At 47.2% G+C, this 14,752-nt stretch overlaps 1 protein-coding gene across 3 annotated transcripts in view; it reads right to left on the bottom strand.

Annotated features, from left to right (window-relative positions):
- Nucleotides 1-14,752, bottom strand: part of SPI1 (Spi-1 proto-oncogene) — an 81,498-nt gene that overhangs the window by 33,707 nt on the left and 33,039 nt on the right. For 2 of the 3 annotated variants that reach the window (XM_075283336.1, XM_075283334.1), the window contains exon 1: nucleotides 9,999-10,139. The exons of the other annotated variant lie outside the window; for it this stretch is intronic. In XM_075283336.1, coding sequence (XP_075139437.1) covers nucleotides 9,999-10,040 — 42 coding nt within the window. In that variant the 5' untranslated portion in view covers nucleotides 10,041-10,139. Of the gene's footprint in view, nucleotides 1-9,998; nucleotides 10,140-14,752 lie in introns of those variants that run through there. 3 annotated transcript variants of the gene reach the window in all.

Below are 14,752 nucleotides of genomic sequence, written 5' to 3'. Positions count from 1 at the left end.
CTCATTCCATACAGAGAGGGTACCAGACACTCCAGCTGTCTCATTCCTTACTGAGAGGGTACCAGACACTCCAGCTGTCTCATTCCATACAGAGAGGGTACCAGACACTCCAGCTCTCTCATTCCTTACTGAGAGGGTGCCAGACACTCCAGCTGTCTCATTCCATACAGAGAGGGTACCAGACACTCCAGCTCTCTCATTCCATACAGAGAGGGTACCAGACAATCCAGCTGTCTCATTCCTTACTGAGAGGGGACCAGACACTCCAGCTGTCTCATTCCTTACTGAGAGGGTACCAGACACTCCAGCTCTCTCATTCCATACCGAGAGGGTACCAGACACTCCAGCTGTCTCATTCCTTACTGAGAGGGGACCAGACACTCCAGCTGTTTCATTCCATACAGAGAGGGTACCAGACAATCCAGCTGTCTCATTCCATACAGAGAGGGGACCAGACACTCCAGCTGTCTCATTCCATACAGAGAGGGGACCAGACACTCCAGCTGTCTCATTCCATACAGAGAGGGTACCAGACACTCCAGCTGTCTCATTCCTTACTGAGAGGGTACCAGACACTCCAGCTGTCTCATTCCTTACTGAGAGGGGACCAGACACTCCAGCTGTCTCATTCCTTACTGAGAGGGGACCAGACACTCCAGCTGTCTCATTCCTTACTGAGAGGGGACCAGACACTCCAGCTGTCTCATTCCTTACTGAGAGGGGACCAGACACTCCAGCTGTCTCATTCCTTACTGAGAGGGGACCAGACACTCCAGCTCTCTCATTCCATACAGAGAGGGTACCAGACACTCCAGCTCTCTCATTCCTTACTGAGAGGGGACCAGACACTCCAGCTCTCTCATTCCATACAGAGAGGGTACCAGACACTCCAGCTCTCTCATTCCTTACTGAGAGGGGACCAGACACTCCAGCTCTCTCATTCCTTACCGAGAGGGTACCAGACACTCCAGCTCTCTCATTCCATACCGAGAGGGTACCAGACACTCCAGCTCTCTCATTCCATACCGAGAGGGGACCAGACACTCCAGCTGTCTCATTCCATACAGAGAGGGTACCAGACACTCCAGCTGTCTCATTCCATACAGAGAGGGTACCAGACACTCCAGCTCTCTCATTCCTTACTGAGAGGGTACCAGACACTCCAGCTGTCTCATTCCATACAGAGAGGGTACCAGACACTCCAGCTCTCTCATTCCATACTGAGAGGGTACCAGACACTCCAGCTCTCTCATTCCTTACTGAGAGGGTACCAGACACTCCAGCTCTCTCATTCCATACAGAGAGGGTACCAGACACTCCAGCAGTCTCATTCCTTACTGAGAGGGTACCAGACACTCCAGCTGTCTCATTCCTTACTGAGAGGGTACCAGACACTCCAGCTGTCTCATTCCTTACTGAGAGGGTACCAGACACTCCAGCTCTCTCATTCCTTACTGAGAGGGTACCAGACACTCCAGCTGTCTCATTCCTTACTGAGAGGGTACCAGACACTCCAGCTGTCTCATTCCTTACTGAGAGGGGACCAGACACTCCAGCTCTCTCATTCCATACCGAGAGGGTACCAGACAATCCAGCTGTCTCATTCCTTACTGAGAGGGGACCAGACACTCCAGCTCTCTCATTCCTTACCGAGAGGGTACCAGACAATCCAGCTGTTTCATTCCATACTGAGAGGGTACCAGACACTCCAGCTCTCATTCCATACCGAGAGGGTGCCAGACACTCCAGCTCTCTCATTCCATACAGAGAGGGTACCAGACACTCCAGCTCTCTCATTCCTTACTGAGAGGGTACCAGACAATCCAGCTGTCTCATTCCTTACTGAGAGGGTACCAGACAATCCAGCTGTCTCATTCCTTACTGAGAGGGTGCCAGACAATCCAGCTGTCTCATTCCATACAGAGAGGGTACCAGACACTCCAGCTCTCTCATTCCTTACTGAGAGGGTACCAGACACTCCAGCTCTCTCATTTCTTACTGAGAGGGTACCAGACAATCCAGCTGTCTCATTCCTTACTGAGAGGGTGCCAGACAATCCAGCTGTCTCATTCCATACTGAGAGGGTACCAGACACTCCAGCTCTCTCATTCCTTACTGAGAGGGTACCAGACAATCCAGCTCTCTCATTCCATACAGAGAGGGTACCAGACACTCCAGCTCTCTCATTCCATACAGAGAGGGTACCAGACACTCCAGCTCTCTCATTCCTTACTGAGAGGGTACCAGACAATCCAGCTGTCTCATTCCTTACTAAGAGGGTGCCAGACAATCCAGCTGTCTCATTCCATACTGAGAGGGTACCAGACACTCCAGCTCTCTCATTCCATACCGAGAGGATACCAGACACTCCAGCTCTCTCATTCCTTACCGAGAGGGTACCAGACACTCCAGCTCTCTCATTCCATACCGAGAGGGTTCCAGACAATCCAGCTCTCTCATTCCATACCGAGAGGGTACCAGACAATCCAGCTCTCTCATTCCATACCGAGAGGGTACCAGACAATCCAGTTGTCTCATTCCATACCGAGTGGGTACCAGACACTCCAGCTCTCTCATTCCATACAGAGAGGGTATCAGACAATCCAGCTCTCTCATTCCTTGCCGAGAGGGTATCAGACACTCCAGCTCTCTCATTCCATACTGAGAGGGTATCAGACAATCCAGTTGTCTCATTCCATACCGAGTGGGTACCAGACACTCCAGCTCTCTCATTCCATACCGAGTGGGTACCAGACACTCCAGCTCTCTCATTCCTTACCGAGAGGGTACCAGACACTCCAGCTCTCTCATTCCTTACCGAGAGGGTACCAGACACTCCAGCTCTCTCATTCCATACCGAGAGGGTGCCAGACACTCCAGCTCTCTCATTCCATACAGAGAGGGTATCAGACAATCCAGCTGTCTCATTCCTTACTGAGAGGGTACCAGACACTCCAGCTCTCTCATTCCTTACTGAGAGGGTACCAGACACTCCAGCTCTCTCATTCCTTACTGAGAGGGTGCCAGACAATCCAGCTGTCTCATTCCATACTGAGAGGGGACCAGACACTCCAGCTCTCTCATTCCTTGCCGAGAGGGTACCAGACACTCCAGCTCTCTCATTCCTTACAGAGAGGGTACCAGACAATCCAGCTGTCTCATTCCATACTGAGAGGGTACCAGACACTCCAGCTCTCTCATTCCATACAGAGAGGGTACCAGACAATCCAGTTGTCTCATTCCATACTGAGAGGATACCAGACAATCCAGCTCTCTCATTCCATACCGAGAGGGTACCAGACAATCCAGCTCTCTCATTCCATACAGAGAGGGTACCAGACAATCCTGTTGTCTCATTCCATACCGAGTGGGTACCAGACACTCCAGCTCTCTCATTCCATACAGAGAGGGTACCAGACAATCCAGTTGTCTCATTCCATACCGAGTGGGTATCAGACACTCCAGCTCTCTCATTCCTTACCGAGAGGGTAACAGACACTCCAGCTCTCTCATTCCATACCGAGAGGGGACCAGACACTCCAGCTCTCTCATTCCATACAGAGAGGGTACCAGACAATCCAGCTGTCTCATTCCATACCGAGAGGGGACCAGACACTCCAGCTCTCTCATTCCATACAGAGAGGGTACCAGACAATCCAGCTCTCTCATTCCATACAGAGAGGGTACCAGACAATCCAGTTGTCTCATTCCATACCGAGTGGGTATCAGACACTCCAGCTCTCTCATTCCTTACCGAGAGGGTAACAGACACTCCAGCTCTCTCATTCCATACCGAGAGGGGACCAGACACTCCAGCTCTCTCATTCCATACAGAGAGGGTACCAGACAATCCAGCTGTCTCATTCCATACCGAGAGGGGACCAGACACTCCAGCTCTCTCATTCCTTACAGAGAGGGTACCAGACACTCCAGCTCTCTCATTCCATACTGAGAGGGTACCAGACACTCCAGCTCTCTCATTCCTTACTGAGAGGGTACCAGACAATCCAGCTCTCTCATTCCATACAGAGAGGGTACCAGACACTCCAGCTCTCTCATTCCATACAGAGAGGGTACCAGACACTCCAGCTCTCTCATTCCTTACTGAGAGGGTACCAGACAATCCAGCTGTCTCATTCCTTACTGAGAGGGTACCAGACACTCCAGCTCTCTCATTCCATACCGAGAGGATACCAGACACTCCAGCTCTCTCATTCCTTACCGAGAGGGTACCAGACACTCCAGCTCTCTCATTCCATACCGAGAGGGTTCCAGACAATCCAGCTCTCTCATTCCATACCGAGAGGGTACCAGACAATCCAGCTCTCTCATTCCATACAGAGAGGGTACCAGACAATCCAGTTGTCTCATTCCATACCGAGTGGGTACCAGACACTCCAGCTCTCTCATTCCATACAGAGTGGGTATCAGACAATCCAGCTCTCTCATTCCTTGCCGAGAGGGTATCAGACACTCCAGCTCTCTCATTCCATACAGAGAGGGTATCAGACAATCCAGTTGTCTCATTCCATACCGAGTGGGTACCAGACACTCCAGCTCTCTCATTCCTTACCGAGAGGGTACCAGACACTCCAGCTCTCTCATTCCATACCGAGAGGGGACCAGACAATCCAGCTGTCTCATTCCTTACTGGGAGGGTACCAGACACTCCAGCTCTCTCATTCCTTACTGAGAGGGTACCAGACACTCCAGCTCTCTCATTCCTTACTGAGAGGGTGCCAGACAATCCAGATGTCTCATTCCATACTGAGAGGGGACCAGACACTCCAGCTCTCTCATTCCTTGCCGAGAGGGTATCAGACACTCCAGCTCTCTCATTCCTTACAGAGAGGGTACCAGACAATCCAGCTGTCTCATTCCATACTGAGAGGGTACCAGACACTCCAGCTCTCTCATTCCTTACTGAGAGGGTACCAGACAATCCAGCTGTCTCATTCCATACAGAGAGGGTACCAGACAATCCAGCTCTCTCATTCCATACCGAGAGGGTACCAGACAATCCAGCTCTCTCATTCCATACAGAGAGGGTACCAGACAATCCAGTTGTCTCATTCCATACCGAGTGGGTACCAGACACTCCAGCTCTCTCATTCCATACAGAGTGGGTATCAGACAATCCAGCTCTCTCATTCCTTACAGAGAGGGTACCAGACAATCCAGCTGTCTCATTCCATACTGAGAGGGTACCAGACACTCCAGCTCTCTCATTCCATACCGAGAGGGTACCAGACACTCCAGCTCTCTCATTCCATACCGAGAGGGTTCCAGACAATCCAGCTCTCTCATTCCATACCGAGAGGGTACCAGACAATCCAGCTCTCTCATTCCAGACAGAGAGGGTACCAGACAATCCAGTTGTCTCATTCCATACCGAGTGGGTACCAGACACTCCAGCTCTCTCATTCCATACAGAGTGGGTACCAGACACTCCAGCTCTCTCATTCCATACAGAGAGGGTATCAGACAATCCAGCTCTCTCATTCCTTACTGAGAGGGTACCAGACAATCCAGTTGTCTCATTCCATACCGAGAGGGTACCAGACACTCCAGCTCTCTCATTCCATACAGAGAGGGTATCAGACAATCCAGTTGTCTCATTCCATACCGAGAGGGTACCAGACACTCCAGCTCTCTCATTCCATACAGAGAGGGTATCAGACAATCCAGCTGTCTCATTCCTTACCGAGAGGGTACCAGACACTCCAGCTCTCTCATTCCTTACCGAGAGGGTACCAGACACTCCAGCTCTCTCATTCCTTACCGAGAGGGTACCAGACACTCCAGCTCTCTCATTCCATACAGAGAGGGTACCAGACACTCCAGCTCTCTCATTCCATACAGAGAGGGTATCAGACAATCCAGCTCTCTCATTCCTTACAGAGAGGGTACCAGACACTCCAGCTGTCTCATTCCTTACTGAGAGGGTACCAGACACTCCAGCTCTCTCATTCCATACAGAGAGGGTACCAGACATTCCAGCTCTCTCATTCCATACTGAAAGGGTACCAGGCAATCCAGCTCTCTCATTCCATAACGAGATGGTACCAGATAATCCAGCTGTCTCATTCCTTACCGAGAGGGGACCAGACAATCCAGCTCTCTCATTCCTTACCGAGAGGGTACCAGACACTCCAGCTCTCTCATTCCTTACCGAGAGGGTACCAGACACTCCAGTTGTCTCATTCCTTACCGAGAGGGTACCAGACACTCCAGCTCTCTCATTCCTTACTGAGAGGGTACCAGACACTCCAGCTCTCTCATTCCTTTACTGATAGGGTACCAGACACTCCAGCTCTCTCATTCCTTACCGAGAGGGTACCAGACAATCCAGCTGTCTCATTCCATACCGAGAGGGTACCAGACACTCCAGCTCTCTCATTCCTTACTGAGAGGGTACCAGACACTCCAGCTCTCTCATTCCTTACCGAGAGGGTACCAGACAATCCAGTTGTCTCATTCCATACCGAGAGGGTACCAGACACTCCAGCTCTCTCATTCCATACAGAGAGGGTATCAGACAATCCAGCTCTCTCATTCCTTACTGAGAGGGGACCAGACACTCCAGCTCTCTCATTCCATGCAGAGAGGGTACCAGACACTCCAGCTGTCTCATTCCTTACTGAGAGGGGACCAGACACTCCAGCTCTCTCATTCCTTACCGAGTGGGTACCAGAGAATCCAGTTGTCTCATTCCATACCGAGAGGATACCAGACAATCCAGCTGTCTCATTCCATACCGAGAGGGTGCCAGACAATCCAGCTCTCTCATTCCATACCGAGAGGGTACCAGACACTTCAGCTCTCTCATTCCATACCGAGAGGGTACCAGACAATCCAGCTCTCTCATTCCTTACCGAAAGGGTACCAGACACTCCAGCTCTCTCATTCCATACAGAGTGGGTACCAGACACTCCAGCTCTCTCATTCCATACTGAGAGGGTGCCAGACAATCCAGGTCTCTCATTCCATACCGAGAGGATACCAGGCAATCCAGCTCTCTCATTCCATACCGAGATGGTACCAGATAATCCAGCTGTCTCATTCCTTACCGAGAGGGTACCAGACACTCCAGCTCCCATTCCTTACCGAGAGGGTACCAGATAATCCAGCTGTGTAATTCCTTACTGAGAGGGTACCAGACACTCCAGTTGTCTCATTCCTTACCGAGTGGGTACCAGACACTCCAGCTCTCTCATTCCTTACCGAGAGGGTTCCAGAAAATCCAGCTCTCTCATTCCTTACCGAGAGGGTACCAGACAATCCAGCTCTCTCATTCCTTACCGAAAGGGTACCAGACACTCCAGCTCTCTCATTCCATAACGAGAGGGTACCAGACAATCCAGCTCTCTCATTCTATACTGAGAGGGTGCCAGACAATCCAGGTCTCTCATTCCTTACCGAGAGGGTACCAGACAGTCCAGCTCTCTCATTCCATACCGAGAGGATATCAGACAATCCAGCTGTCTCATTCCATACCGAGAGGGTACCAGACACTCCAGTTGTCTCATTCCTTACCGAGTGGGTACCAGACACTCCAGCTCTCTCATTCCTTACCGAGAGGGTTTCAGACAATCCAGCTCTCTCATTCCATACCGAGAGGGTACCAGACATTCCAGCTCTCTCATTCCATACCGAGAGTGTACTAGACACTCCAGCTCTCTCATTCCATACCTAGAGGGTACCAGACACTCCATCTGTCTCATTCCATACCGAGAGGGTGCCAGACATTCCAGATCTCTCATTCCATACCGAGAGAGTACCAGATAATCCAGCTGTCTCATTCCTTACCGAGAGGGTACCACACATTTCAGCTATCTCATTACATGCCGAGAGAGTGCCAGACACTCCAGCTCTCTCATTCCATACCTAGAGGGTACCAGACACTCCATCTGTCTCATTCCATACCGAGAGGGTGCCAGACAATCCAGATCTCTCATTCCATACCGAGAGGGTACCAGACATTCCAGCTCTCTCATTCCATACCGAGAGTGTACTAGACACTCCAGCTCTCTCATTCCATACCAAGAGGATACCAGACAATCCAGCTGTCTCATTCCATACCGAGAGGGTGCCAGACAATCCAGATCTCTCATTCCATACCGAGAGAGTACCAGATAATCCAGCTGTCTCATTCCTTACCGAGAGGGTACCACACATTTCAGCTGTCTCATTCCATGCCGAGAGAGTGCCAGACACTCCAGCTCTCTCATTCCATACCGAGAGGGTACCAGACACTCCAGCTCTCTCATTCCTTACCGAAAGGGTACCAGACACTCCAGCTCTCTCATTCCATACAGAGTGGGTACCAGACACTCCAGCTCTCTCATTCCATAACGAGAGGGTGCCAGACAATCCAGGTCTCTCATTCCTTACCGAGAGGGTACCAGACACTCCAGCTGTCTCATTCCATACAGAGTGGGTACCAGACACTCCAGCTCTCTCATTCCATAACGAGAGGGTGCCAGACAATCCAGGTCTCTCATTCCTTACCGAGAGGGTACCAGACACTCCAGCTCTCTCATTCCATACCGAGAGGGTACCAGACACTCCAGCTCTCTCATTCCTTACCGAAAGGGTACCAGACACTCCAGCTCTCTCATTCCATACAGAGTGGGTACCAGACAATCCAGCTCTCTCATTCCATACCGAGAGGGTACCAGACAATCCAGCTCTCTCATTCCATACCGAGAGGGTACTAGACACTCCAGCTCTCTCATTCCATACCTAGAGGGTACCAGACACTCCATCTGTCTCATTCCTTACCGAGAGGGTACTAGACACTCCAGCTCTCTCATTTCATACCAAGAGGATACCAGACAATCCAGCTGTCTTATTCCATACCGAGAGGGTGCCAGACAATCCATATCTCTCATTCCATACCGAGAGAGTACCAGACACTCCAGCTGTCTCATTCCATGCCGAGAGAGTGCCAGACACTCCAGCTCTCTCATTCCTTACCGAGAGGGTACCAGACAATCCAGCTCTCATTCCTTACCGAGAGGGTACCAGACAATCCAGCTGTCTCATTCCTTACCTAGAGGGTACCAGACACTCCAGCTGTCTCATTCCATGCCGAGAGAGTGCCAGACACTCCAGCTCTCTCATTCCATACCGAGAGGGTACCAGACAATCCAGCTCTCTCATTCCATACCGAGAGGGTACGAGACAATCCAGCTCTCTCATTTCATAGCAAAAGGATACCAGACATTCCAGCTCTCTCATTCCATACCGAGAGGGTACCAGGCAATCCAGCTCTCTCATTCCTTACCTAGAGGGTACCAGACACTCCAGCTGTCTCATTCCATGCCGAGAGAGTGCCAGACACTCCAGCTCTCTCATTCCATACCGAGAGGATACCAGACAATCCAGCTCTCTCATTTCACAGCAAGAGGATACCAGACAATCCAGCTTTCTCATTCCATACAGAGAGGGTACCAGACACTCCAGCTCTCTCATTCCTTACCGAGAGGATACCAGACAATCCAGCTCTCTCATTCCTTACCGAGAGGGTACCAGACACTCCAGCTCTCTCATTCCATACCGAGAGGGTACCAGACACTCCAGCTCTCTCATTCCATACCGAGAGGGTACCAGACAATCCAGCTCTCTCATTCCATACCGAGAGGGTACCAGACAATTCAACTGTCTCATTTCATAGCAAGAGGATACCAGACAATCCAGCTCTCTTTTTCCATACCAAGAGCGTACCAGACAATCCAGCTCTCTCATTCCTTACCGAGAGGGTACCAGACAATCCAGCTCTCTAATTTCATAGCAAGAGCGTACCAGACACTCCAGCTCTCTCATTCCATACAGAGAGGGTACCAGACACTCCAGCTCTCTCATTCCTTACCGAGAGGGTACCAGACAATCCAGCTGTCTCATTCCTTACTACACAGATATAAGTTCTACAGAACCAAGCCCATGACTAGTCCACCAAGATGTCTGGACATCTGGACATGGCGTAGCCGACTCACCGTGACAAGGGTGTACCCCTCCATCCTGCTGGCCGGCACCATCCACAGATCTGGGAGCCAGTACCTCCTTCTAGACTTAATGGCCCTTTAAGGTGACTCTTGACAACCCAGAGAGTGACACAGTGGCCAAAGGAGAAGTGTAAGGTTAGTCCCCCCACCCCCGCTGTGTGTGACTGCGCACCAACTATGAAGTTTTTCTTTCTTTCTCAATACAAGTTCCTGATTTGAAGTGAGCGATGCAAGGAGTCCTATATACGTCACCCCTACTATATACGACTTCATCAATCTTACGGGACGTCACAGGAAACATGTCCTTTCTGTTTGTGGGCGACCAATCCTTCCCCCAGACCTTGGCCATATAAAGAAGAAATCCCGGCCTCAATTTACTCTTGGCTCATATAGACAGTCCGTACGTGACGGCCACCCTGAGACCATATAGATTTGTAGGGGTTGTGCACTTAAAAGGTTGGTGGCCGGTTCTAGCCGTGTCTGGTATGAACATGGCCTTAGATATCGTCCTTGTATAATAAATGTCATCTCTAATACCTGGAAGGAAAGTCTCATCTTACATACCTGCTGTATATATCTATAGTGTATATAGTGCCCAGGCTATAGTGTATATATACCTGCTGTATATATCTATAGTGTATATAGTGCCCAAGCTATAGTGTATATATACCTGCTGTATATATCTATAGTGTATATAGTGCCCAAGCTATAGTGTATATATACCTGCTGTATATATCTATAGTGTATATAGTGCCCAGGCTATAGTGTATACATACCTGCTGTATATATCTATAGTGTATATAGTGCCCAAGCTATAGTGTATATATACCTGCTGTATATATCTATAGTGTATATAGTGCCCAGGCTATAGTGTATATATATATACCTGCTGTATATATCTATAGTGTATATAGTGCCCAGGCTATAGTGTATATATACCTGCTGTATATATCTATAGTGTATATAGTGCCCAAGCTTTAGTGTATATATACCTGCTGTATATATCTATAGTGTATATAGTGCCCAGGCTATAGTGTATATATATATACCTGCTGTATATATCTATAGTGTATATAGTGCCCAGGCTATAGTGTATATATACCTGCTGTATATATCTATAGTGTATATAGTGCCCAAGCTATAGTGTATATATACCTGCTGTATATATCTATAGTGTATATAGTGCCCAGGCTATAGTGTATATATACCTGCTGTATATATCTATAGTGTATATAGTGCCCAGGCTATAGTGTATATATACCTGCTGTATATATCTATAGTGTATATAGTGCCCAGGCTATAGTGTATATATACCTGCTGTATATATCTATAGTGTATATAGTGCCCAGGCTATAGTGTATATATACCTGCTGTATATATCTATAGTGTATATAGTGCCCAAGCTATAGTGTATATATACCTGCTGTATATATCTATAGTGTATATAGTGCCCAGGCTATAGTGTATATATACCTGCTGTATATATCTATAGTGTATATAGTGCCCAGGCTATAGTGTATATATACCTGCTGTATATATCTATAGTGTATATAGTGCCCAGGCTATAGTGTATATATACCTGCTGTATATATCTATAGTGTATATAGTGCCCAGGCTATAGTGTATATATACCTGCTGTATATATCTATAGTGTATGTAGTGCCCAGGCTATAGTGTATATATACCTGCTGTATATATCTATAGTGTATATAGTGCCCAAGCTATAGTGTATATATACCTGCTGTATATATCTATAGTGTATATAGTGCCCAGGTTATAGTGTATATATACCTGCTGTATATATCTATAGTGTATGTAGTGCCCAGGCTATAGTGTATATATACCTGCCGTATATATCTATAGTGTATATAGTGCCCAAGCTATAGTGTATATATACCTGCCGTATATATCTATAGTGTATATAGTGCCCAGGCTATAGTGTATATATACCTGCCGTATATATCTATAGTGTATATAGTGCCCAGGCTATAGTGTATATATACCTGCCGTATATATCTATAGTGTATATAGTGCCCAGGCTATAGTGTATATATACCTGCCGTATATATCTATAGTGTATATAGTGCCCAGGCTATAGTGTATATATACCTGCCGTATATATCTATAGTGTATATAGTGCCCAGGCTATAGTGTATATATACCTGTCGTATATATCTATAGTGTATATAGTGCCCAGGCTATAGTGTATATATACCTGCCGTATATATCTATAGTGTATATAGTGCCCAGGCTATAGTGTATATATACCTGCCGTATATATCTATAGTGTATATAGTGCCCAGGCTATAGTGTATATATACCTGCCGTATATATCTATAGTGTATGTAGTGCCCAGGCTATAGTGTATATATACCTGCCGTATATATCTATAGTGTATGTAGTGCCCAGGCTATAGTGTATATATACCTGCTGTATATATCTATAGTGTATGTAGTGCCCAGGCTATAGTGTATATATACCTGCCGTATATATCTATAGTGTATGTAGTGCCCAAACTATAGTGCATATATACCTGCCGTATATATCTATAGTGTATATAGTGCCCAGGCTATAGTGTATATATACCTGCCGTATATATCTATAGTGTATATAGTGCCCAAGCTATAGTGTATATATACCTGCTGTATATATCTATAGTGTATATAGTGCCCAAGCTATAGTGTATATATACCTGCTGTATATATCTATAGTGTATATAGTGCCCAGGCTATAGTGTATATATACCTGCTGTATATATCTATAGTGTATATAGTGCCCAGGTTGGATTTGGATGAGATTTGTCCCATAGATACTCTGTAACCTGGAGTAACACATCGGCTACTTTGTATCCCGGTAAATGACATGGCTTCACTACTGTTCTGGATTGATGGTCACATACTATATTACACTGCTCCTGCAGCCGCTTATCTCAGGTCCCAGGTCTGTTATCTCTCTATGTAACACTCAGCTAACCCTCAGTCCATTGTGTACAAGCTTCTGCATATTATCTGATCTGCTCCAGGCAGTGCTGACACACTGGAGGGGAAAACACCTTTACTCCACATTGGCAGTTTGCTAATATTAAACATGGCGGGAAAAAGAAAATCTAATTTGTCACAAACAATGAGAGCTATGAAGGAGCCAGAAGTCACAGAGTTCTCCTCAAGCGGAGCGCAGGAGGATTGAGCCAGCTAGACATCAAGCAGCTCTTAGAGTAGTCGAAACGTTGTAGCACATGAATCATCGATGCCAACAACATGCTCATTATATGGCGTCCCAGCGAGCTGCTGAGATACCGGAACAATCACAGGCAGGGTGCAAGGAACAAGTACATCACATCACCATATACATCACATCACTAAATACATTACCAGATACATTACATCACCATATACATCACATCACCATATACATCACATCACCATATACATCACATCACCATATACATCACATCACCATATACATCACATCACCATATACATCACCATATACATACATCACATCACCTCCATATACATCACCATATACATCACATCACCATATACATCACATCACCATATACATCACCATATACATCACATCACATCACCTCCATATACATCACCATATACATCCATCACATCACATTATACATCACATCACCATATACATCACCATATACATCACATCACCATATACATCACATCACCATATACATCACCATATACATCACATCACCATATACATCACATCACCATATACATCACATCACCATATACATCACATCACCATATACATCACATCACCTCCATATACATCACCATATACATCCATCACATCACATTATACATCACATCACCATATACATCACCATATACATCCATCACATCACCTCCCTATACTCACATATACATCATATCCCATTGGACCCTCTGAAGTGCCGTATATGGGAGAAGTGACTATATGGCAATGTTTCTCTATACGTTGCTCACATATGCACAGTACGCAGTCCTGGGGTGTTATAGGACGCACCATTGCCCATTGTTTGCATCCACGTTGCCATACTGGAATTAACCCATTAGTGTAACATATAGGTGTAGGAAGGGGTTAAACTAGGGGTTGGACTGGGCAATGGGATGGATTTTGTGTAGGCGAATCTTTCTGTTTATAGCCGGGAGGGGATTCCCATGAATCTGATGAGTAACCGGAGCCCGACATCAAACCATTGTCAGCCGGAAAATAACTGGAAACCTTTCTGAAACATGTGGAAAAACCTTTTATTGTTGCTCCATCTACTGTATGGCAATAGGAGCGGGGGAAGGGAAGTGACAACTGCTCTGAGCATATCTGCGCCTGCAGGACGGGTTGTCATCTGGATATTATAGATGGATAATTCTGGACTTGAAGACGTCGGCCAAGTAGAATTTCAAGGTCACATTCAAACTGGCAAATCGAGACCAAAGATCAGTCTGCAGAACCGGCCTGATGATGTCATAGTGACCTCCCCGCAGCCCTGCTGTCCTATATACAGTCTATACTCCCCGTATAATGTGAGCTATAATCCCAGGAGTCCGTATACTATATACAGTCTATACTCCCCGTATAATGTGAGCTATAATCCCAGGAGTCCGTATACTATATACAGTCTATACTCCCCGTATAATGTGAGCTATAATCCCAGGAGTCCGTATACTATATACAGTCTATACTCCCCTGTCACGGGATGGTTAGAGTCCGGCAATAGGCAATGTGTAATATATATTTCA

Source organism: Leptodactylus fuscus, chromosome 7 (assembly GCF_031893055.1).
Source record: "Leptodactylus fuscus isolate aLepFus1 chromosome 7, aLepFus1.hap2, whole genome shotgun sequence".
In the NCBI taxonomy this organism is placed as follows: domain Eukaryota; kingdom Metazoa; phylum Chordata; class Amphibia; order Anura; family Leptodactylidae; genus Leptodactylus; species Leptodactylus fuscus.
The sequence above is the reverse complement of the archived record's forward strand: the minus strand, read 5'-3'. Positions and strand labels throughout refer to the sequence as shown.